Here is a 25333-nt window from a genome sequence, read left to right on the forward strand (position 1 = left end):
CCCCCCCCCCAGCATCTCCAGCCTCATAATGAGGTTATTACCAGCCCGCTGCTTGATGGCCGGCACCAGCATCCCTCGCCTCGTCCTCGCCCCAATTCCCACTTGTGGCTGCGGGATGGGAAGGTTCCCCCTGCCCTTGGCTTTGTCACAGGGCTGCTATGGCTTTGACCTTGCTGGAGGAGGAGACAGCGCTCCTGCTCATTGCCTGTCCATCGCCTTCGTTATCTCGTGAGCGCTCCTGGCCAGGTTTGGTGGTGGGAGAGGTCTCAGAGATAATTAAGTTCCTACAAGATTGGTGATAACAGACAGGTGCTGGAGAGAGGGCTCGTACCGGGGAGCCCATGGAAAGCTGTTCTGCAGGCAGGGCTCGCTCTGAACGTGGGAGATGGTGCTGAGCTGGGGGGTTTCCTGTTCTGTGTCTGCTTGGGGAAGAATGGAGTCTCTTAAGGACCCAGAGTCTGGTCTGTGCTTGCAGTCAGCAGTGCAGGATTGCTGCTGTAGGGTACCAGGGACGCACTGGGAAGGACACAGAGGTGGCACCGTGCAGTGGCTGCCCCTGTGGCTCCAGCCTAGGGCATTGGGTGCCTGTTCCCTGTGAGCAGGTTGCCAAAAGAGGCGGTGGATGCCTGGTCCTTGCAAATATCCGCGGTCAGGCTGAAAGGGGCTCTGAGTTGTAGGTGTCCCTGTTTGTAGAAGGGAAGTTGGACCAGCTGGCTTTTAAGGGTCCCTTCCAACTCAGACGATTCCATGCAATGCTGCCCATAGCAATGCGGGCACTGTGCTGCTCACTGTGCCAGGCTTTACCCCTTCCACCATTAACCGCGCTGACTTTGAGCCAAAGGGAGAAACAAAGCTGGCACTAACCCAGCACCACACAGGTAAAGGCAGTTTGCCCTCCTCTGCCCATGCAAGGCTTGGAAGGGGACACGGGGAGCAAAGCTGCCTCACCCCTAATTAATCACCTGCGTGTGGTGGGTGTGAGGACCCAGGGCTTGTCCCCGTGTCCATCCCTGCTGCACCCTTCAGCTGTATCATCCCTGCAGAGTGGTGGGTGACTGCAGCAGAACCCCGTGCGGCCGAGTGGCTGCATCTAGTGGTTGGCAGCCCAGTTCTGAGATTCTACGGTCTCAATCTCAGCTCATCGCTCCGGGTGAGCCCGCGTCCTCCCGCTCCCTTCGGCCGGGCTCGGCTCTGCGGGCCGGGCTCTCCCTCTGCTGGCCGAGCCCCGAACGGCAGGGACGGGGAGGGAGGGGGGTCGGGATGCCCAAACGCTGCCTAACCCCACTGCCAAGGGAGGAAGACCTCAATGCCGTCCCCTTTCCAGCTTGATTCTTCCCTGAGATGGGTTTTGCACAGGTTGCTCCAAATTTGGCCCCTCTGATTTCAGCCTCCCATGTGTGGTCCTTTCCCTTTGTTGCACTGCGCGGTGTTGTTAAGAAAAGCCCAGCAATTTCTGTAGCTGGAAGTGCTGCAGAGGACTGTGGCTCCACGAAAACACTGGTTTAAAACTGGGAGCTATTTCCAATGGGAACTTCCCATTAGTAAAATACGTCTGTTCAAGGCTTGCGATCTTGAAAACTATAGCATAGAAAAGATAATTGCGTCCCAACCCAAGGAGAGAGGGGAGGTGATGTGTGTCCCTACAGCGTTCCCAATCCAAAATGGGTTGTGCAGCCTCGGAGCAAGCTCAGTTCTACAGAAACACATGGGACACTTCAGCCTGGTGGCAGGACTTGGGGTGGTGGTATGGAGCCCAGCACAGTGTTGCAATGGGAACTCTCTTGCGTGTGTCTTCATGGAAGGATATCAACACGACACACCACGTTGAGCTTGCTTTTGTTTTTCTTAAGAATGTATTTCAGCAATAGGAGGTGGGATTTTTTTCCCCTTTCAGAAGTTCTGTGGGGGATCATCTCAGCTTCCCTTACTCAGGGTGATAAGTCCCTGCAGAATGACAAAGGCTCATAAGTGCTGTCCCTTCTGGAATAAATCTGGTTGTTCGCTGAAGTAGGACTGGGAGTTGGGTGTGACATGGGGTAAGGAAAGTTTCTGCAAGTGTCGGTCTCTTAATTAATATTAATTCCTCTCCAGCTTTTTCTCTCTGCTTTAAATAAAAGGAATCCAGCCATGGCAGAGTTCCCACCGCATTAAGAAACTCATGAAAGCGGAGTGATGGATGCTCCTGGAGACGGCTCTCATTAATGTCTAATCCTTCCCACCAGCCCCACTTGTCCCTGACACTTTGATCTCGTTAGCCATTTTTGCAGCATGTTTCAGGGGGATTTGAGTTGCAGTGGTTTGGGTTTCAAACAAGAAGAGCATAGAAGAGAGTCTTCTGGCTTGGGTAGGATGAGCAGCTCCATCCATCTAACCACCCCAGGTCATTGCAAGAGGGCTCACCCAGGCACAGCGTGGAGGAGCTTCTGCACTGGAGGATGAGTGATTCCTGGCCTTCTTGGAGGAGAAAGAACACCCTAAATTGGGACAAATGTACTTAGAGGATGGCCAACCACTGGAGAGGGCTGGCTGGGGGAGGGACGTCCTCCCCATCCTTGGAGATGTGGGCATGGCACTAAGGGCCATGGATTGGTGATGGGACTTGGTAGGTCAGGTTGATGGCTGGATGCGGTGATCCTGAAGGGCTTTTCCCGAGCTAGAAGGGTCTTAGAACTCCCCACCCAGGGAGGTGGTGCAGTCACCCTCCATGGAGGTGCTCAAAGGAAGAGTGAGTGTCACACTGAGTGACATGGTCTGAGCGGTCATAGGCATAGCTTGGTGGTTGGACTAGGTGATCTTAGAGGTCTTTCCAGCCTTTATGATTCTATGATCCTATGTCCTAGCTGCACACATCTGTGTTTGCAATGAGAGCATTGGGCTTAAGCACGTCTTGCGGCCAAATCTTGCATTGAGCTTCAAAGTAGGTGGATGGAAAGTGTTATCGAGTAAATAAGCAAAGACCTTCCTGTATTTGCAGCCGCTTCTGCCTGCTTTCCACTAGAGGTAGCTGGAGCCACACACAACAGTGCCACGTCCCAGCCCCAAAGCAGAGCTGGTACCAGCACTCAGCCTGCCACAGAACGGTGTATCCAAAGCAGAAGGAAGCTCCAAGCATCCCCCTCCTTGTGGTCCATCCCTCCCAAACCGTACATTTTGGGGTATTTTATGAGCAGAGGCAAAGACCCCCTCTGCTGCTCATGCAGCTCCTCAGCCCTTGGGGACAGATGTCTGCAGGGCTGGGAGAAAGTAAACTGCTTTTAGCTGTTTGTTCTTGCAAAGGAGGAATTGAGAGGGAGTTTAAGTGGGTTCAGGGTGTGTTTGGAGGAAATAATGGTTGCGTGTTTGTTGTTTTTTATATATATTTCACATTTAGAGGAAGTATATTGTGCAGGGCAGCTACTGCTGGAGAGTTGCAATAACCTTGCAAAGTGAGGAGAGAAATAAGGCCAGGAGTAGAAGGGATTATCTGCCTTCCCTGCTCCCAAAGGGATTGGAGCCCTGACTTTTAATAATAGCGAGGAAAGAGGCAGACTTTGTGCTTACCCAGAGGAAAAGGCCATGTAGCATGAAGGATAAAGTAGAAAAAGCTCTTCTTATCTCACTTCACCTTCCCCGTGCAGGCAGCCATGCCAGGGTGTGCAGTTTCTGCCCCACACCCGCCCAGGCCCTGATGCTGTGGGTCAGTTCCGCTTGGTGCTGGGATACCTTGTGGCACCATCCTGGCTGATGATGGAGACAAGGGCACTGGCACAGCTCTGTGTCTTATGGAGGGTTGGCCTATGGGGCAGAGGTAGAGTTGGGGCGACCGTGGTGACCAGGCTTTGCATGGGCTCAGCAAATGTGCCCCCACATGGACCAGGATGGAGCTGGGGGGGCTCCTGCAGCGTTATCCTCTTTGCTCAGGTCTTCTGGCCAAGCAGTATCAGTCCTGTATGGTCTGGCCAATGCCAGCAGCCACCTTGGTTAAATGGGCAGGAGGAGGCCGATGGATTGAGTGAAATGAGCTTTCTTATGGCACCCACTCATGGCCACCTGCTTGTGACACCTTTCCATGTTCCGTTCCTCTGCAGGGCTAAGCCTTGAGCCAACACTCAGATGCTCTCCAAAAGCAGCTGTTGATCCTCCCCAGCCATTCTCCTTGGAGTGAACAGCATTGGAGGGCAGTGGAGCTCTCTCCCTGCCCGGTGGGATGCCAGGGAGCTTTGACAGATGGAGACTGTTAATATTGAACATATCATTACGCTGGCCACAGCCGCAATTCCTTCTGCAGCAATGTGTAAGGAGGGCATCAATATTAAGGTGAGTTACTAAATGTATCCGAAAGGTGAACTGAAAGGCATTTTGGAGGCACCCCTCCCAGTTTCAGAATGGTTTTGAGCAGCAGCTGCAGGCAGTGGGGCTGGAAAACTGTTTTGGGTACTGGGGTGAAACTGAGGACCTGGGCACTGAGAGGTCTCCCAAGGGGAACAATGAGTTTTCTTTTTGATGGAGGAAAGGAAATAATTCCTCTCCATCAAAAATGAATGAAAACTTGAAAAATCTCGACCAGGTTTATTTATTACCTCATCTATTAAAATAGCCACATATCTATTCAAGTGCGGGGGCTGCAATTTATTTTACCTTTTCCATGAGTCACAGAACATCTTTTTATTATTTCAGTTTTTTTTTTTTTTTCCCAAGGAAATAATATTGCTGAGTTTCTCCCAAGGGGAAACTGTACCGGAGGGCACAGCCTTCCATGGGGCAATCAGCTCGGGCTGGTCCTGGGACACCAGCAGACCCCACAGTGAACTTCTCCACTATTGCCCCATTGACACCGCTCTCCACCCTTTCCCTGCTTGGCTGCACAGATTTGAGCATTTGTGCCTGAATTTCTCTATTTTTGCCCAAGAGAGCCCACCACATGCTGGTCCTTTTTTGCTAAGCTCATGCTAAGCACACACTGGGCCCAGCGCGAGGGCTGATTGATTGATTTGTGCTGGAAGGAGCCAGGCTTTGCTGTTCTTACACCAGGTGCCCAAAAAAATGTTAATTCAAGCCCATGAATAGAGAACCCCTCTGGTTTTTGTTATGCAGGACAGTGGCAGATTTAGAGTAATAGAATCATTAAGGTCAGAAAGGACCTCTAAGATCACCTAGTCCAACCATCGTTTACTGCATACATCTTATTTTAAAGCTACCCATAATACTACAAATGCTATCTGCTGGATTTGATGTTATTGCATATTATGGCTTTTTCTAAGGAGGGTGAGCACCAGTTTTGCTGGGGCTGCAAGCACGGAGCCCTTTCTCATAACACGGGGCTATTTTTGACTTTTTGCTGCATTTCTTCTCAGTGTGGCTCAGGCCGGGAGCAGCTTCAGCTGCATCCCCAAGAGGACGTTTCCCTTGGGAGCCCCGTGCCAGCCCCGCAGCCCCCACACCGCACCCAAGAAAAAGCTTTATTTATACTCATTTAGCCGCTTGCCTTTTACATAATTGCAATCATTAACCTTCTCGCTTAATGAAGAACGTGCCCGGGGGCTGGTGGACCCCTCCCGGGCCGCGCTGTGGATTCCTGCCCGTTGCAATGAGTTGGCCAGCTGAGACATCCTTGGGAGGTGGCCTCAGGAGCGGGGCCCCAAACCTGCTCCCGCATCCCAGTGCCGCCGGCAGTGGGACTTCAGCTCGTGGTGTCCACGGGGGTGGCAGGGCTGGCTCTGGCATCTTGTCTTGGCAGAGAAGTCATCCGCGCTGACCACGGGGAGGGCTTTTTGCCCGCCAGGTCCCACTTTGCTCCCCTATATTTAGCCCGTTATGAATATGGAATAGCGTTGAAAATGATTCGCGCAGACATCCCTCTGTCCAGCCGAATAACGTCAACGGCGGTCGCAGGGAAGGCAGCGCTCGCCCTGACAGAGGCCCCTGTGCTGGGCGACACAAAGCTGCTCTGGTGGCCGTGCGGAGACCACCCTGGGATGCTTGGGGTGCCGTGGGGACCCAAGGGGCACAAGCCCTCTGATTGTTGTCCAAGGTCCCAGCTGGCCGGGGCCAGGACCTGAGCAGTGCCCAGCTGTGCACCCACCTCTGGGGGCAATGCTGTCCCTGGCCACACACTACATCCTCCAGAGATGTGGAGCTCAAGCTTTAAACCCATGCGTTGCCCGTGGGTGTGTTGAGTTGGATTGGATGGCCTATGGTTGGACACGATGATCTCAGAGATGTTTTCCAACCTTAATGGTTCTATAATTCTACACTCATCATAGTGCTTGCCTGGGGAGCACACCGCTCTCAGAAGAGCGTTTGGGCACCCTTCTGAATGCATCCTGTTGCCCAATGGGCTGGGGCTCTCCATTGGCAGGGGATTCTGTTCCCAGGAATCATAGAATTATTAAGGTTGGAAAGATCACTGAGCTCATCTAGTCCAACCATCAGCCTACCTTCACCATGTCCCTCAGAACCCCATCTCCATGGTTCTTGAGCACCTCCAGAGACAGTGACTATGCCACTTCCCTGAGAGGTGTGCTTCCTTGGGACAGTCCCCAGTGAGAGCTTGGCGGCGCCGGGACTGTCACAATGGCCTGGTGTCCTCATGCTCCCAGCAGAGGCGGTAACCAGTGACAAGGGTCATCAGCTGGGGGCAGAGGTGGCATTTGGGGTGGCTTGCTAGTACTGCTTCCGTTGCTGCACCCATTGCCCTGTCCCAAAGCCAGGCAGGATGGTGGGTAAGTCCTGCCCCACAGCCCCTCCAGCTCCTTTTTGTTGTTCTGGGGTTTGAAGAGCATTTGTGCAAAAGCTTTTGGGCATTGCAGGAAAGAGGGAAGCAGCTTTATCCAAGCTGTTAATGAAATGTCATTTGTGATTCACATCCATGGGCATCACGTGGTGACAGCCCCCGGTTGTGCCCGCTCGGGGGGGGGGGCTTATTGTGGATGGGGGGAAAGGCTTTGCAGCACCATGATGCGGCAGGGGCCAGAGGAGCCCTTCTACTCCCCATGTGCTGAAAGCAGATCGTGCCCCAAGGGTGACTCCGCCAGTGGTAGCATGGGTATTGTTTTTCTCTTCCCCTTTCCTTTGTCCGTGCTGGAAGTCGAGGCAGAGGACGGACCACCCCAAACATTCCTGTGAGGGAGGAGCGCAGCCAGCCTGCAAAATCTGCACCTCTGCAAGGTGAGAGCTCTGGCTCTCATTTGCATTTTTAATTAGCTGGGATCTGTGCACACCTCTGGGCTCCCTGCCCCTTGCCAGGGTGCTTGTGAATGGGGTCAGCTCTGGGGTGAATGAAGCATTTCAGTGGCCTGTGGGGAGCTGAGAACATGGGGATAGCTTCCAATGCACAGGACAAGGTGTGTGGACCATGACTTGTCACCCTTGTGCCTATAGGGCTCCTTCCTCCCAGCCCTCCTCCTCCTCCATCCCACTCCTACATTAGCTCTGCCGCTTTGTTATCCCACTCCTGAGCCCCTCTAAAGCTATTAATGCTCAACCTCTTTAGCAATAAGGAACAGGCGTGGCGCATGTTCCCAGTGGATCTGTCTCCAGGTTGGGTCATTCTGTTTGTCCCAACCTTTGTGATGCCCAAGGAGGGCACTGCCGCCCCTAAGCCCCATCCCCATCATGCCATAGGGACACCACTGTCCCCTGCCCACCTGGGGCTCCGCCTGAAGCTCCCATGAAATACTTCCCTACAAAGCAGAATTACCCCAAAGAGTGATGGGCTGGCAGGCGAGACCCAATCCCGTTGATGGAGGCCATAAGTTATAGAGTCCTGGTGAACTGGAGAAAACATAACAATCACCTTTTATAGGCGAAACTTCCCGCAATATATTAAATTCTCCAGCAAACAGACACGGGGTTTACTGCCAACTATAACTTTAATGCCTCCCAACCACTCGGATATTTTGGAAGGGTTATGGATAACCGGGAGTGCTGCACCTTGCCCTGTGCCAGGCAGCAGCTGTGATGGGGATGGGGACGGTCTCCCAACATGCGTGCCACCCCCAGCCCAGGCTTTTTGGGGCCGTTTCCTTGGTGGAGCCCACCGAGACCTGGCATTTCTGTGCTGGGAGCCGGGATGAGCAGTTATTAGAAGGAAACAGCTGGGAGCGAGGTGATATTTAAACTGGTATTAGGAGAGCACCGCTGTAGGGAGATAATGCCTGGGGCGGTTTTGCAGCGCCGGTGCCGAGGGGCTGCTGCAGCCAGCGATACAGTTAATTTGCAGCCGGAGCTGGAGGCTGGCCCACACTGATATTGCCGTGTTATTTAGAAGAGAAAGGTCAGGCTGGAGATTGAATAATCATTGACAAGAAACCCACGGGGGAGCACGGGCAGCGACGCCAGGAGAGCTTGGGCATCCATGTGCTGTTAGGGATTTTGGCTGACATTCCACATCCCGTATCCCACATCCCATATCCCTCACAGTGTATCTGTCCTGCATCCCATCCTGCACCACACATCCTGCATCCCGCAGTTTGCATCCCATCCTGCACTGCATCCTGCATGCCGGAACCTGCATCCCATATCCTGCATCTTTATCCTGTACCTTGCATCCCACATCCTGCATCCCACCCTGCTTCCCAAATCCCACTAGCTCTGCTCTGGAACACCTGGCATTGGGAAATCACAGCCCCCAGGGACACTCTGAGCCCCCTCCCCGCCATGAGCACCAGTGCAGAGGATGCCAGAAGCCTCCAACCAGGGTCAGAGCTGGTCTTTATGAGGCATGGGGATGGGGTGGTGCCCCACTCCGGGCACCCCAAATCTCTCCCCTCCAGCTCCCTCTTTTCTTTTTCACTCCCAAAAAATACACCAGGGTTGGTTTAAGGATTTTTTTTTTTTTTTTTTTTTTTGCAACAAAAGAAACTATTTATTTGGAATATGCATTACCAGTACAAATCAGGAAACTGTAAAACCTACACCTTGTTAGTATCGTCATAGAACATAAAAGTCTCAATTGGGATCAGAAAGACAGAGGCCTTTTTCTTTACAGAAGCAGAAAAGCTTAAAGTTTCAAAACCAGGTCGGAACAGAGAGTCTTTTTTTTTCTTTTTTTTTTTTTTTTAATATTTGGAATCCATTAGGAAGAGAGGAAAAAAAAAAAAAGAAGGGGAAAAAAAGAGAAAAGAAAAAGCAACTCAGAACAACAGTATTGTCTTTACAAGGGACAGAAAGGGCTCTGCAAGGAGAACAAAAAAAAGCAAACCAACAAAACCAACCCCCCAGGCAACATCTGATTTACATCATCCGAATAATAATAATAATAATAATAATAAAGGTGTACAAAAACAAAAGGACTCCAGGAAACCTTGGGAGTGAAAAGAACGCCCCGAACCCTAAACCGTACAGTGATGTGAGAAGCTCAGGTGTTTTGGGGGGAGTGGGGAAAATCATCTTTTAAGAAGAGATTTCTTCTCCCTGAGCCCCACCTGCAGCCATGCAGTGCTGGGAGACCCACATGGGTGCTTTGGCTGTGTCGTCTCCCTTGTCCCTTCCCAGGTCCCTGCAGCTTGGTGGCACCTGTCAGACCCATCCTCACCCAACACTCAAGGTGGACGGAGGCCATGGGGGTTGGCACCTCCATTGCTTCCCATCCCTTACTCTTGGGTTGAGTTGGGTCAACCGGTGCCTCCAAGATGGGCTCTGGAGCAGACGCACGGAGCCATGGCATGGGAGGGATGTAGGGTAGAGAATAAGGGCACTGAAGCCCACAGTTCGGGTTTGGGGGAGAATTCATGGCTTCCTGTCCCTTCTTTACAGCTCAATGCTGCACATCACCCTAAGGCATCAGAACTGCAGGCTCAGAGCTGCGTCCCCGCATCCCACTGGGCCATCTGCTCCCCAAACCAGTTGCCAAGAGGTCTTGGGTGGCCAAACAGGTGGAAAACCCATGGTGAAGAGAAGAACCCCCCCTCCTCCCAAAACCAACTCCAGCGCTTTTCACATCACTTAGATCCCAGCTCAGAAGCCAAAGGGAGGGGAAAGCTGCAAGGCCATCGTCTCAGGTCAAAAGAAAGTCATCATCAAAGACCCCCCCCCCAAAATAACGCCAAAAAAAAAAATTCTTTTAAAAAAAGGAAATTCTGGGTCTCAGCGTTAAGAAACATAAAGTGTTAGAATGTACCTATTAATGCTCACTATTCCAACCATTTTTTTTTTAAAGTTTTACAAAATGAATTACCGTCACTTTTTTTAAACATTGTGTAATAAGAAATGAGTGTGCACAACTCTACACTTTTCTAGCATTCTTGAACTAATTCACAAATGCGAGAAAATTAAAAAATAAATGGGAAAAACAAACAAAACAAACAAAAAAAAAAGGAGATGAATGTAGGTAGTCTGATGTTATAAACTATACAGGGATGAAGCGCTTGTTGCCACAGGAGGAGCAGGGATGGACCTTCCCATGCTCCACGTTGCGTGCTAAGAGGGCCATTTTTTATTCTTTTATTATAAACACTATTAAATTCAGACTGCGTTTTTGGTTTTGTTTTTTTGTCTTTTTTCTTTTTTTTTCCTTTTTCCTTTATCTGAATATACAAGAACATTCATTATCAAATGTTCGTTATCATCAATACTACAAAGAACGAGACACAAATCGCAAGAAACAATGGAAAATGTTAATAAAGCTGAAAGAATCGTCGAGTTTTTTTTTTCTCGTGGGTTTTTTTTTTTGTTTTTATTTTTTTTTTTTGAGTTTCTGCGGTTTTTTTTTTGTTTGTTTTTTGTGGTTTTTTTTTTCTTTCATTTCGTTTTTGTTTTTTTGTTGGTTTTTTTTGGTATCGAAGTCAGGTTTTTTTCTGGGCAGAAAAAAAAAATTATTAAAAATAATTAAAAAAAAAAAAGAAGACGAAAAGAACCACAACACTTTTGGGTAAGGAAGGGGACGGGCGGAGCGGGGATAAAACCATTAAAAAAAGCACAGGCATAAGGAGAGAGACCGACAACGCAACCCAGAGGGTGCAAAGTACCGTGGAGGAGTGAGCGCGGTGCTGTCCTCGGTGCTGTCCTCGGGTGGGACCAACTCGCTCCTGGCCCTCTGGATTTCGTGCCCTGAAGCAAAGCACGGCAGAGGCAGCCCTACGCCTTGGGTGCTGTAAGTGCTGCCCGCAGCCCGGCCTTCTCCCACTGAGGCGGCGCTGAGTCTCTCCTTTGGGCTGAATCTCTCAAGATTTGGGGCATCCACTCCCTTTTGTAAGCAGCGGGAGGCGTGCTCGTCCCACCACCAGCTCAGAAGCAAGGACAACCACGGAATCGACATTTTGTTGGTCTGGAGATCACCGACTGCACATTCTGGAGCCCCCGTGGAAAGCCACGTCCCCACGGCACCGGGCTGTGGGCCAGCGCTGCTGCTTCCAGCAGAGGGGTGGAAATGTTTCTGGCAGAGCTTTAATGGGAAATGTTTGCTCTGCACCAGCGATACTCCCAGCTCGAAGGAGCCAATGCTGGCGTGGGCAGAATGCGAGCCGTGGACGTGAGCTGAGGTTGGGAGGCCCTAAGATTTGTTGCCAGGTGCCCCATGCTGCCCAGCAGAGCAAAGTGCTGCCCACCACCCGTGACATGAGGCAGCGCGTGCCACTGCAATTCCCTCCTGCTGCCCAGGGGGATGAAGTCCTGTTTCCACCCATCACCAACTGTTCCTAAAGCAGACGGGAAAAGCTGGGCAAAAAACCCCACGGGATCTCCCAGGGCCTCAGCTGCCACTTCTCAGAGTAACTCCAAGGTGCAGGGGAAGGACAAACCCCCAAGGGACGTCTGCTCGCCTCACAGAGCTTCACCCTCAAGCAAAGCCATTGTATGACCCATTCCCAAAGGCACAAAGAAAGCACCTAGCCTGCGGGGTCTCGTGCACCAGGCAATGGTTTGGGGATGCAGAGGGGACCACCAACCCCTTTCACCGAGAAACCCACATTCTCCTTTCCCTAAGCAGCTGGTGGACCTGCAGGGGGAAGCACGAGCTAACACCGCATGATGCTCTCTGCAGAACACTAACTGCTGCTGGTCTCCCTAGGTGAGAAAACCGCTCGTGTCCCATCCATCATTACTTTATGCTTGATCACGTAAAGCACCGTGGCCGTGCTCAGCACTGTGGTTACCAGCAGTGCCCCCACCTGCCTCTGCCTCGGGCCCTCCCCACCAGCACCGCAGAATGGTGACCAGGAGGGATGCTGGCGGGGTGCCACCTCTCGGGGCCAATGCGTTTGGGAGCTGCGGCAGAGCAGGGCTGGGAGAAAGGCAAGCAGTGCTGCCTGGGGGCTGGCAGGGGGTTGGTTGGTACCTCCATAAAGCAGTGGGGAGCCCCTGGCTCCGGCTCCTACGCGCAGTGGGGTTGCTTTGCCTGCCCTGCAGCCCACAGTGCACAGGGATGGCTCCTGGGGCACGGCATGGGTGCACTCAGTGTCCAGAGCAGCCGAAGTGAGGGTGCAGCAGGGCAGAGGGCTGCCGAGGCCATTTCCTATGGAGAGGTAGCGAGAGAGGAACAGGGTGAGCAGGGCTGCTTGGTGGAGAAGGAGCGAGACCCGACCGAGGTATTTTGGCTCAGTGCGAGGCCATGCGCTGCTTTTGGTTCGGTTGGCGTGGCGGTGGTTGTGTTTTGCTTTTCCTCCTTAAAATCCTTCTAGCTGTCAAAATATCCTTCGGTGGGGAGGTGGGGGGAGGGAGGTGTTGTGGCGGCGGCAAGGGGGGGAGAGCGGCTTCTACCCAGAAAAGAAAGGGAAGAGAGTATAAAGAAGTGTCCAGATTGGCTGAAAAAAGCATCCCGACGAAGAGAAGAGAAGAGAAGGAGTCTTCTTGTGTGTGCTGATTGGTTTCACCTCCAGTCTGACTGCTGCGGTGTTAGGAGAGGCCCCCTCCCCTCCCGCCCCGCCGGGGCCGGCTCAGCCAGGGATGCAATTTGCTGGGAGATCAGTTGGAGGTATCAGAGTGAACGCTGCCAGGGCCTTCTGTGGGGGAGGTCACCGACGATGGGGTAGTAGCGTCTTGCCAACCTCCATTAGCCTGCGGGGAGAGAGACAGGCAGCCGTCAATCGTGGCAGCACCGAGCCCCACCGCAATGCCTCTGCCCCCCCAGGTCTCCACTAGGACAGTGGAGTGGTGTTAGGGATGGAGGGCAAGGATCCCCTGCTCTGCCACCCCCATCCCACTGTGAACACCCAAAGCACAAGAACAGCTTGGGATAGCGCTGCTGGAAACTGGAGGTTTTGATGAATTTCAAGCATTCATGGAAATTCTGCTTGTTAAAATAAGTATGGATTTCTGCAGAAACCCTGAGCTCTGTTAGTTTTTAACCCTCCAATAGGATCCTTCTCAGTACAAGAGGAAAATAGCAAACAACAAAACAACTTTGTTTTTTGAACTTGAAACCCCTTACTGGAATTCCATCTGGACCCAAGTGCCATTAAAATGCAGAACAAGTGCTGGACACCAGCACACAAGAGACCTGTGAGTGCAACATGTCCAAGCCCCCTGGCTTCCTCAGGCTCAGTGGGTTGGACATCCATCCCAGAGCTCCCACTTGTGTCACCTACACCAGTCCTGACGCTGCACCAGTGTCCTGCAGCGCTGTCCTACCACAACCAGCAGCAGAGCAGCCTCCTCATTCAAGGGGTCATACTGCAAAGGCAGGCAATGCTTTCCTCCTAAAGCCAGTGGGTGCTTTCCCATGCAAAGCCCAAGTTCCTGGACCTCCACAGGGCACAGCTGAAGCTGCTCCTCGCCGGCTGCTGACTCCTTTGGAGAGGAGCAGATGTTGCCCCCACCTCCCCTGCTCACTCTGACATTGATTCAGTGCTCGGCTAATTAATCCGCCCCGACTCCTGCCTGTGCTGAGCTGGCAGCAGCCGCCGTCCTGCTCTGGATGTGCCCCGGCTGCTTTGCCTGCGCTGCCATCCCCGTGCCTCCTGCTCTAGGGCATCCATCACTGGGTCCAGAAGTCCCAGATGTGACCTCGTGGGAGGGGGACACGGGGATGTTTGGGGGACATTCGGTCTCATCCACAACCCGGCAGGTGCCCACTGCAGCCCCACAGCACATCTTGCTTCCCAGGACGCAGCACCCACCCTTCTCCGCGTCTTGGTCCACTGCAAGAGGCAGCAATTACCGTAGATTATCAGCCCTGCAATGACAGGCCGCGTAAAGAGAGACACGGAGCCAACTCCGCCGCCCAGAGACTGGTATATTCAAGTACACTTAGGACATTAATAGCAATTTACGTGCCATCAGTGAGAGAGAACCACAATAGCGGCGCTGGCAGCCTCTTATTACGAAGCCTGTTATTTGTTGGAGTTACAAGCTATAATCACAACAGAAACTTTCAAAACCCTTATCTTCCGTGACGCACCAAATCTATTTCAGAGCCGTAATTGCTATGTCACCGGAGAGTTTGCTGCTTAATGCACTCAGATGCCATTTAGTGTTTGCAGGGTCATTACAGCGAGCAGAAGGGGGGAGAGGCGGCGGGGGCCGCTCGGAGCAGGGCTCGGTCCCTATTGTGTTGAACTATTTTTAGAGGCTTTTTCATGCTTGCCGCGGCTGAGAGGAGCAAGGGGGAGAAGTTCTTACAGACAACGGCTGCGGTGCCTCCATGTGCCTCCAGCACCTCTCTCCCTGTCCTCCCGAAACGCTGGGCAGCCCTGCTGGCCTCAAGATTGGGAACCGGCCTTCACCTCTGGCAGACAAGGAGGTCTTGTGCCCTGATGACCACCTCAATCCCACCCAGTGGGAAGAGGAGATGCTACCGGGGAGGTGCTGACCTCTGCTCCCAGGGGTTTTGCCTTGAAGGCACCCCACACATCACAATCTCCCCCATTCCCCCCAGCCAGTGTAGGCCCCAAATAGAGCCCGAGTGATGGGCAGGACAGGAGGTGCCTCGTGAGGAGCCCTGTACACAGCTCTGACTTCTGCAGGGGGGACACAGCCAGACACACAGCAATGGTCTCCAGGACCACTGGAGGTCATCCAGGTCTCTTCAAATGTCACCTTCTGGTGCCAGAGCACTGCCGCGGCCTTGGTGGCCATCCAAGCATAGAGCCAGGGTGATGGATTGCTGAAGTAACTGGGTTTAGGGCCGGTTCCTGCAGGTCTCAAGGCATTTTTCCTCCAGCAAGTCTGGCTGGCTCCCAGCCCGGCCTCCTGCATGGGGCTGATTTTCTGCCAGTTCTTCAAGGAGCTTGCTGCTTCGCACGAAGCCTGTCGCCACATCCCACTGCACGTGGCCAAATCCTTGTCCCACTAGCAGTGGGCCAGGAAGTCAGGTCAGCCTCCCAGCAAACCAGACACCAAGCCTGACAGAGGGGAACTGGCCTCAAAGCAGCCTTCTACCTCTGAGCTTCTAAGAGCCTGCAGAGAGTGGTGAGGCTCTGGCACTGCTGCACAGCGCTGTGGGTGCCCCATCCCTGGAGGTGCCCAAGAGCAGGATGGATGGGGCCCTGGGCAGCCTAAGCCTCAACTGCTGGGGGGGGGGTCTCACATGAACAAGGAGGTCTCACCTCCTGCAGCTAGCACGGCCACTGAAGGTCACTGTGGTCCTTGCTCCCAGCTGGCAGGCATGGATGTACAGCCACTGTGCTATGGAGCACCACCGTCACAATGACAAACACTGCTGTGTAAATAGGCAGGACGGTGTTTTTAAATCAAAACTCCTGCACACTGATGAATTTTAAAAATAGCCTCCCGTATTAGAGTTCTAAATGATTTATAAACTAGCCTGCTCAGTTTTCTTCATTAGAAGGTTAGGGATGGAGGGCACAAAGGGGAGAAGGAAAGGAGGGGCTGGGTGTCCAAAAAGAAATTTCTGACAGGATTTTTCTTTAAGACGGCTATAAACCATCAATTAATTAGCAGGCCAATCAGAGTATTTGCAGCAACCCCATCTGCATTAACAGCGCGTTCACAGGCAGATCCAGAGGAGCAAGCACAGAGCTCCCTGCGCACATGGCGAGGTGCACGGTGAGGAGGACACACACAGGGACATCATCTTTCCAGGTGTGGTCAAGGAGGACTTGAGTCCTAACCCACCCAGGCCAAAAGAGACCTCACGGGGATGTGCTGCCCAGCACCACCTTCACCTAGAGATGTGAAGTCGGCCGTTTTCGCTCTGCCTCAGCCATCGCTGCAGGTCACGGAGATCCAGTGGCAGGGACATGGCTGATCATCCCGCTAACGATGCACAGACAGTGCCGGGCGGGCTGTCAGCCGCTGAGCAGCTGCAACCAGCAAGACAGGCTCACAGAAGAACCACGGAGGAAATGGGGCTCTGGGTGTATTTCTGTCCTCAGCTGTCACGACGCTCACGCGTTTAAAAATTCATCCTCCATCAAGGAAGGCGAGCCCTGCGTGTTGTCTCCCCTGCCAAGCTTTACAGCGGTGGAGCTGGGCAACCTGCTGCTGCCTTCCCAGACCTGACGGGCTCCAGGGATGACTTAACCTCAGCCCCGTGCAGAGATCTTTGTGACAGGGCTCTTGACTCGGTTTCGGCTCATCTCCTTCCAGCAGCTCACAGGGATGCTCGGGTTAGGCAGGGATCGCAGCTCTCTGCGTTGCTGGCAGCTTTCCTCTGCATCCCGCTTCATTTCTGCAGCATTAAAGGGGCTGAGGAGAGGCAGGGAAAACGTGCCCGCTGCTCCGGCTACGAGACAGCCCCTGCCTATATGGAGCAACCTGGGACCTCACCCAGCACCAGCACATCCCAGAAGGCAGCCAGGCTGCAGGGGTGGCAGATCACTCCGCCGGGGGCTGCTGAATGCTTTGGGATCTGGCTGGATAGGAAGACAAGATGCCACAAGCAAAGGGTCTGGGGAAAGAAAGGCAACCCAGAAGATGCTTCCTAAACCCTCTGCTCTCTTCCAGACTGGCTCCAGATGCTATATGGGGAAAACACACTAGCTAGATAAGAAGTCTTCGCTGAACTGGGTGGGTTTCTTACCCACTTGCCTCCCTGCCTGTCTCTGACCCTCACCCTTCACAAGCCTGACCCTTTCAGGCAACTTTGGGTTCCTGCCCTCCTAGAAACCAGCCAACACTACATGTCACCCATCCTGGGTCACCATTTGGGAAGCTGTCAGCTCACCAATTCCCAGTGCTGCTCCCATTACGACCATCACTAGCTGCCAGAAATACCAGTTCACCGACTGACGTCCTACTTGGCTTCCAAGTTTCCACTCCTTTCTTCTCCCCTCTCCCCTCATCCTCCTCCCTGCCTTGTAATCCCCAGCAGCAACCCTCCCCCCCAAATTTTGGCTTAATCCAACCCACTGTTATTTTCCAAGCCAACTGCAACCATAATCAGCTCAGCCTCTTTCCTTGGGGGTATTTTAATTTATACAAAAGTATCATCTCTTATCATGATCAGCCTCCGATTCATTTACTCTTCAAGTATTAAAAAGCCAGAAAGGGAATAAATTCAGCGCACAGAGAAATTAATGCGGAACGATAGGCTCTTTCATGTGGCATTTCCAAGCACCGTTTTTGCAACGGGCTTATGTAATGAGACATAATTATCTGCACATGTTCAATTACATTACTTCACAAATCCTCCCTGGCTCTGCCTCGTGACGTCAAGCTGCCCGCTAAGCCCCGGCACCAGGCGGAGCGGGGAGTGCAGCCCCCGTCCTGCAGCCCCTTTGTCCTCCACCCCCGGGGTCTCCCCATGTCGGTGGAGGCCTTTCAGACAACAAGGGCCCCAAGATGGTCAGATGCAAGGTGCCAAACGGCAAAACCTCCTTGGAGAGTGGCCTCCTTGGAGGGTGAAGGGACTCGAAGGGAGACGCAGCAGGGCGAGGTGCCCCGTGGTTGGCAGCTGAAGCCATGTTCTCCCGTCCCTGAATGAAAGGCAGAGGCAGGCAAGGGCTGGAGGCAGCGAGGAAGCTCTTTTAATGCCTCCTCATGTATCACATCTCCATCTCAGCGCCTTTGTTTCAAACTGACAGGAAGCCACAGACGCCGGCTGGCAGAGCTGGAGCTCCCTGGGCATCCCTTGGCCGCCTTGCCACAGGCAGCATTTTGCTGGAGCAGGCCATGCTGCTGGCGGCCCAAGCCCAAAGCCAAGGTTGGACCTGACCCCCTCTCCCCAAAGACAATCCTCTCTTGGTCTTCCCGTGAGCTACACAGGCAGCAAAACGCAACATGGCACCAACCACCTCCCTGTGCAGCCCAAGACTGCCTCACCTCAACCTTCATCCTCCTCGCCACCCAACAGGGTTGTGGTGCACGCCGACCACAGGCTGCAGCCATCCTCCTCCCCTCGCCAGCCCGGCCACCACCACCACCACCACCACCCACTCCGCGAGCACAGCCTCCTTTTCCAGGCTGCCCTCTTCTCCCAGCTTGCTGTCACCGCCGCTGAGATGGTGGACGATTGATCTGAGAAATGAAGTTGGATTGCTGTCCCAAATCTACACTCGGTTCTCCTTGTGTGTGTCTGATCGATTTCACCCTGTACGACACAGCTTGTCGCTACGAATTTTCATGCTAGTCAGAACCCGCCAGCGCACCCAAGAACAAGGAGAAGATGCTCCGAAGCCCTCCCTCCCCCTCGCATCCTCCCCCAGTTCAGCAGGGCGAGGTTTTCTTGGGTTGCGCTTGTTTTTTTCCCCTTCTCATTCTATTTACTGCCGTCAACCCCATCATCACCGTGCTTTCAGCCCCCTCCCGCCCGCCCAGCCTGGCTTCAGATGCTGGCCAGGGACGGGTTATTTTTAGGTGGCCGCTGCAGGATGCCGCCATCAGCCTCGTCGGCGTGGAGCCATCTCTGGGCCGGGGCGCTCGTGGTGACAGTCCCCACCGCGGTTACGCGAGGTGTCACCTGTTTAGCAGTTCCCCTCAGCCGAACGCATGTGGCCGCAGGTGCCACGCGAACGCTCATCGGCTCTGACAGTCCTAGACGCCAGCTGCCTGCACAGAGCCTGCCCAGTCGCCACTTTTTTCGTGGGCAAAGCTCTGCCGTTGGCGTGACCGATACAGAAGCAATAAACTAGGTGACCGTAAAAGCAAAGACAAGTCCTACTAAGTGGCATTCCGAGCCCTATGGCTTTGAAATAATTGGTAGTGAGAGAACAAAAATGAAAGGGAGGAAAAAAAATAAAACAAGAACCCAAGCCTATTTTTTTTTTTTCTTACACTGATGCCCTGCGGACTATACATCTGACTTGCTGCGAGTCCGTCACTGTATCCTCCTGTCTGGCTGATAACATGGCGAAGGGTATCCACCTAAACAGAGCAACGACAACAAAGACACAAATTAGAGTCAACGCAAGGTTACTGGGCAAAGCCGCTTCGGTTCATCTTTACGGTAAAACAAATAAACAGTAATAATAATACTAATACTAATGAAGGTATGCACTTAAAGAGGGCGGTGAAAAAGAACCGTGGTTGGACTCTTGGTGAGAGCCAAGTCAGAGGACTGCTCCCTTGCCTCCCCCAGTGGCCTACCCCCGTCACACTCCTGGCGGCCCCAAGCCCTTAGACACCAAGAGTGGAGAGGGAGAACAGCATGGCAAGCACAGGCTGGGACCTCTTGGGGCACATCGCTGTGGCCAGCTCCAGCATCGTGCCCAAGGACCCACAGCCCTACCCATATCCCCCTCCATGCTTTGCGTTCACCTCAGTGGAAGGAGATCTTTGGAGCTGGGTGAACGCAGCTCCGTCTTCCATTTCGGAGGGCCCAGAGAGAATATACCTACCATGGCAAGGCACCGTCAGCTCTCCTCCGCGTGCCCCACTCCTCTCCCTCCACTACCCAGCCTAGCCCCAGCAGCGGTACGCACAGTGACATGCATCTCTGCGTCCAGCACTGCGAGGGGAGTGACTTGGGCTTTAGAAAGCTCTCCTTGCCCAGTGTGAACGTGTCGGAGTGGCTGTCATCTCTCAACACAGAGCCTTAGACGTCAGAGAGAAGACTCATGGCATATCTGGACATCAGGTAGGAAGGGGAAGATCTGAGTGAGCTACCGGCTATTTTGAATTCTTTCTTCTTGGCCAAAGCATAGGTGGATGTTTCAGTAATGCTTCTCAAAGCTCCCTCACTCTGTCTTGCTGGTGTGTATATGGCCAGTGTGAATGCTAGTGCTTTGGGAATATGGGGAGATGATGAGGGGTGACTTTTAATGAAAAAAAAGTAAAAAAAAACCTAGCTGTGTATTTGAACATTTCTCGCCTTGCAGCAGACACCTGGTTTGGCATCAAAGGAGTAAGTGGAAGCTTTGTAAAACGAGACACCGGTCCAGACATCTCACCCCTTCCCTTGGAAGAATAAAGCAAGCAGAACCTAAACCTCATCTGCTTTTGTTTGAATACATGCCTGTTCTCCAGAACCTCCTTTCCTCCTGTTACGACTATCAAGCCAGAGCCAAATGCATTCACAAAGTGTGGGCAAGTCTCCTCAAGACCATGGTTGTTGGTTTGGTTGGGGGTTTGGTTTTGGTTTCTTTTCGATTGATTTTTTGGGTGGTTGTTGCCTTTGCTTTTTTTTTTGGTTGGTTGGTTGGTTGGTTTTTTGGTTTGCTTTACTTTTTTTTAAGTAAGTGTTGGTTGGTTCGTTTGTGCTGGTTGAGATTTGCTCTTTTCGGACGGGAGGGAGAAGTGCCAATACAATCAAAGGCTCCTCCAACACTAATGCATTCACTGGCAGTACATCGGATGGGTCCCTACCTGTGACTGCACGTTGGCTCCAACCTGGGCCCCTTGGTAAGAATCCCCATTGAGAGACTGCACGCTCATGAACAAATCTCCAGAGTTTGACATGTTAAAAGAACTGGAAGAACCTGGAAAGGAAAGAGTGAGGCACCTGAATCACAGAAAGGAAAAAGATCCACCCCATGACTCTCAGCCAAGAGGAAGGAACAACATGCAAAGCAACCACAAAAACAAAACACACAATCAGGTTAGTAGTATGAAGAACACAGCAAGCAAAAAAAAAAAAAAAAAAGGATGCACTCTTGAGGTTATTCAAAGCCACATGTTGTTACAGCTCAGTGCCAAGAACATTCTGCAACAGCTCCTCGGCTGGAGGAAGGACTCTTCATGCTCTGGACTGAGATAAACAAAACCCGGCCTGGAGGACTCAGACAACCCTTTCCCTTCATTTCAGGGCATCAAAATCCTTCAGGCAGCTTTGCAGATCTCAATTTTTGGAGATGTCTACCCGGCAGATTGCACTGGAGATCAGAATTACCCAAAGGCGCCTCACTAGCAATAGCAGAAGCCACCTCAGCATGGCTAACCAGGCCCATGCTGCTGTCGTCTCTGAGAAGCTGAGCTCAGCGCGGGTAAGTGTAGGCCATGCAGCCTTACGCGGCCCTTCTGCCGGGTGACCACATCCAAGCACCATCCCGTTCCACGCCCAGAGCTCCCTCGAGGGAGCGGTGCATGGTTTGCCTTCAGGACATCAGGATCCATCCCTGGGGGAAGCGCAACGCACCAGGAGCGAAGGGTCACAAAAACGTGAAGGCACCTGGGCCAGGCTCCCATTACTGATCTCGTTGGCAACCTTCTTTCATCGCGACGGGCTTTGAGAGGACGTGGGTGTCCCAGCCCCGCGGGGCCAGCTGCCCCAGAACAACAACAGTAAGCAAATCCCCACTGCATGCACCAGTCGCCAGTGTTACGCTAAAAAATGGTAACGGTGAGGACAACTGGGTGGGATCAGGAAAAAAAAAACACAACAGATGATAAGGGAAAAAAAAGAAAAAGGTCCCGGTTCCAGCTTTGAGATATCTGAGCACCTCCTCAACTGCTGAACAGGAGAAACCAACCTATCATGTGACTGGAAGGCAAGGGATTAGGGAAGGGGGTTAAAAATAAATAAAAAGGTTTTATGGGATTATTTCAGAACTCATCGTGCAGATCAGCGCGTTAAGTGTGAGACAGCTCAACGTGCAAGGTTTGGTTATATACATGACGTTAGCCTTGGAAAGGAGAGACTTCAGGGGCCCAGGTCAGCTCTGCTTTCAGCTCCAACCCAAAATACGCTCTCATCATCTCCGCTGCTGCTTCCAGCTTGGAAGATTGGCAACCACAGTCCTGGTGGAATTGCCCAACTATGGCTCATGCGTGTGCTCTGAGAAATGTCTGACGATCCCCACCTCCTGCTGGAGAGGAGAGGGGAGAAACCCTCTGGGCAGTCCCCAGGCTCTGCCCTGGAGATGAGCCAGGAAGGAAGCAGATGGAAGCCGATGTCAAGAAGGCTCAGGGAGCAGGTCTACAAGTAGGAGGTCTAAGCTGGAGAGTTCATGTTCACGTCACCCAACTGCTCTCTTTGCAAATGGCCCTTTTATCAGGGGTGCACGTGGCGGAGCAACCCGCCAATGCTGTGTGAAGTAAGCAGCACCGGGTGGCAGGGCTGCAGCCAGCACCTCCCTGCTCAGCTGGTACCAGGCTCCTGTCACTTCCTCACCTCTCGGGTTCTAAAGGCAAAAAGCTATGGACGTCAACTGGCAGATTGAGGATATCCCCCACTGACACTGCTCAACCTACAGCGTGAAGATGGACACCTTTCACATACGAAAAGCTGCTTCCTACTGGGTTTTCTGAATGATCACTTTGACTACCAGCATAAAGCCCAGAGCGGTGTGATGGCTTCTGTGCTTCTACAGTGGCTGGGAACCAAAGGATTTTGCAGTTAACCCTCACAAGAAGCAGAGAATATTCTCCTATTATTTTAAGGTGAGCAAAACTCTTTGAGATGACACAAGTAATCAGTGTCAGAGCTGGAAAGAGGACTCGGGAAGCCCTGAGCACCTGATATGACTCCACCATCACTCTACCCCCAAGCAGAGAAACATTACATTCCACCTTCCCCTACCAAAATAAGATAATAATAACAACAAATAAAAATACCATAAACGTAACTGGTCTTTATGGAAATCTAACAAACCTGCCCGTTAAAACTGAGACTGGGAGGGAGGAAATAAAAATAAACAATCACAAACTCTAGATCTGAAGAGCACCGGTGTCTTGGAAATCATGAGGAGCACTGGAGATGTCACTTACAAGATATACACTGCTATCGGCACAGGGTATTTTTACAATATATGTGCATATCTCAACAGTAAATATGTCTCGCTGCTGATGTGAATGCAAAGATAAATATGCGCATACCAATGGCCTGCATGTATGGATGCATTTGTATCAGAGCCATAATTGCAGAGAGCCCTCTGAGCTCCTACTCTGCTGTTTCAGCACTCTGCTGCCTATGTACTAGCCATGTATGAAAATTACAATGGCCCAAAGCCTCAGAGACGCAGCTACGAGGGACTGATGCGCTGGGGTGGAAGAGGGGGCAGGAATGCAAAGAGTCCTCAACACTAAGACACTGGTATCCTTCACAGAAACAAGTCACATCTGTCTGCTGGAGGAGGCTCCATCGTTAATGTGATCTGTCCCCCTGAAAGGCTCCACTGGAAAAACACCACAGTTTTCCAGTGGTCACAGTTTGACATGGAACTCCTTGAGAAGTGAAATGCAATAGCCACCTTTGAGCTTGTGGACCCACAATGAAAGGTCTCTGAACTTGGCACACGTAAGTCCCTGGATGTTTCCACACTTAGACCAAAAAAAAAAAAACAACAAAAAACAACAAAAAAAAACAAAAAAAAAAACAACAAAAAAAAACCAGAAAGAAACATTCATCATGACTTGTTGTAGTGTGAAACAGCAGTCCATCTTTGGCATCCACACATCTTAGCAAACTCAAGACTAATCACCATCATTCCTTAGTGGTGAGTTTCCATCAGAACACCAGCTTCAGAAAAAGTGGTGGCAATGCTTAAAAAGAAACAAGCTTTGGCACTCAGACCTTGCCACTGGGTAAAAACCTACATTAAAGCCATGCCACCGATGAGGTCTCTTCCACTTCTGACATTTATCTGCTGCTCATTCCACCTACCACCAATGAGACAAATCCAGCATCCTGAACCACTGAAATCAACTTTGGTCATGTACAGGAGATTCCTAGTTAAAGTCAATGGCAGTGACCTATATGCACTGAGAACACCTAATTTAATGTAACTTTTCCTTGTGTCTCTACCATGGCCAAAGATAAGGGAAGAAGATGATGGACCACGAAGCAGCTCAGATGGACAAAGTCCCTGAATCTGACAGCAGGTCTGAAAGCAAACATATGCCTGGGCTGGTCCTGCAGGACACCTGCTGTTCTTTTTCACTTGCCAAGCAACACTGAAGACAGTGAGACCGTGATGAGCACGGTTTCTTCGCTGAAGCAGGATCCTCTCCAACGCTGCACTCTGGCATTCCATGAAAAGCAACTGCCACAAACAAATGGGGGAAGGCAGAGAGGATACAGCCATCAGGCTGGTGCTTGATGAAGCACATTTCCAGATCCTGTCCACCAGCAGCTGTGCATGAAGATTTTTATAAAACAAAAGGGTGAGCAGGTGGGAAAAAAAAAAGTTCAGGATAATTTTGGCTGCTCTGCATGGAAGATTTCACTGGATGTCATCACCTATGTGCAGTCCTCCAGGACTCTGGTTGGCAAAAGGGTCAGTCCACATAAAATAGCTCTCATTTGCCACATGGTTTTTGTGCTGTGATTGTCCGTACAATCAAAGTGAGGATGGGGAGTTGTTAGCCCAAATGAGCCAGACATCTCAGCTTATTTGAACATCTGGCTGATAAAACCCAACTGCGTGTATTCAGGATGAAAAGGTGTTTGACATTCAGGCCTGGGTGACTGAGGGTGGGGGACCCTGTGCTGAAGGTGCCAGATGGCCAGCCAGATGCAGTCCTTGCCCTTGTCAATGCGTGGCCCATCTCTTTGACTGACTGTAGCCATTCACCGAGCTCCGGTAACATGGCCGTCAATGCAGAGAACAGATGGGTCTGTGCAGCCACAACAGAAATGAATTTAGCTCCTGTCCCAGGTCCCAGCACATCCAGTTCCACCTCCTCTTCCAACAGCATGGCCCTCCAGGGACTACATTGCTGGTTGCCTCCTTCTCATGACCTGTCCTCTGTCTACTCTCTTTCTTTCCACGTGCCCTGTCATGTATTTAAACCACAAGACCCTAAAAATTCCCAGCAAGTCTAGTCTTTGTTCAGGCTCCTCCCTCACCAATGTCCCTGCCAATGATCTGAAAACAGAAAAAAGACCATGGTATTAAAGGAGAGGTATCATCCACTTTAGTCCTTTGCCTCTTCACCCACTTCCACATTTCTCCCAGGGCAATGCACCACATCTGGGTGGCTCACAGCCCTTGACAGCATCCTCCAAGTCTTTGATAGGTATTTCAGACTGAGCATGCACAGGTTTTGGCTGTCAGCACCTACGGCACAACTTGAATAAGGGAAGGTGATACGACTTCAGGTGCCACTGGGACACACCTTTGCCCTACAATGTGACAGTACA

At 52.0% G+C, this 25333-nt stretch overlaps 1 protein-coding gene across 2 annotated transcripts in view; it reads right to left on the minus strand.

Moving 5' to 3' along the window:
• Positions 10755-25333, minus strand: part of PBX1 (PBX homeobox 1) — a gene marked incomplete at its 5' end in the record, with an annotated part of 105896 nt that continues 91317 nt past the window's right edge. Inside the window, 3 exon segments of one of the 2 annotated variants that reach the window (XM_021405615.1) lie at positions 10755-12972; positions 19090-19179; positions 20620-20732. In XM_021405615.1, the coding sequence (XP_021261290.1) occupies positions 12880-12972; positions 19090-19179; positions 20620-20732 (296 nt within the window). 2 annotated transcript variants of the gene reach the window in all.

The sequence above is a fragment of the Numida meleagris genome, chromosome 7 (assembly GCF_002078875.1).
Source record: "Numida meleagris isolate 19003 breed g44 Domestic line chromosome 7, NumMel1.0, whole genome shotgun sequence".
NCBI classification, from domain to species: Eukaryota; Metazoa; Chordata; class Aves; order Galliformes; family Numididae; genus Numida; species Numida meleagris.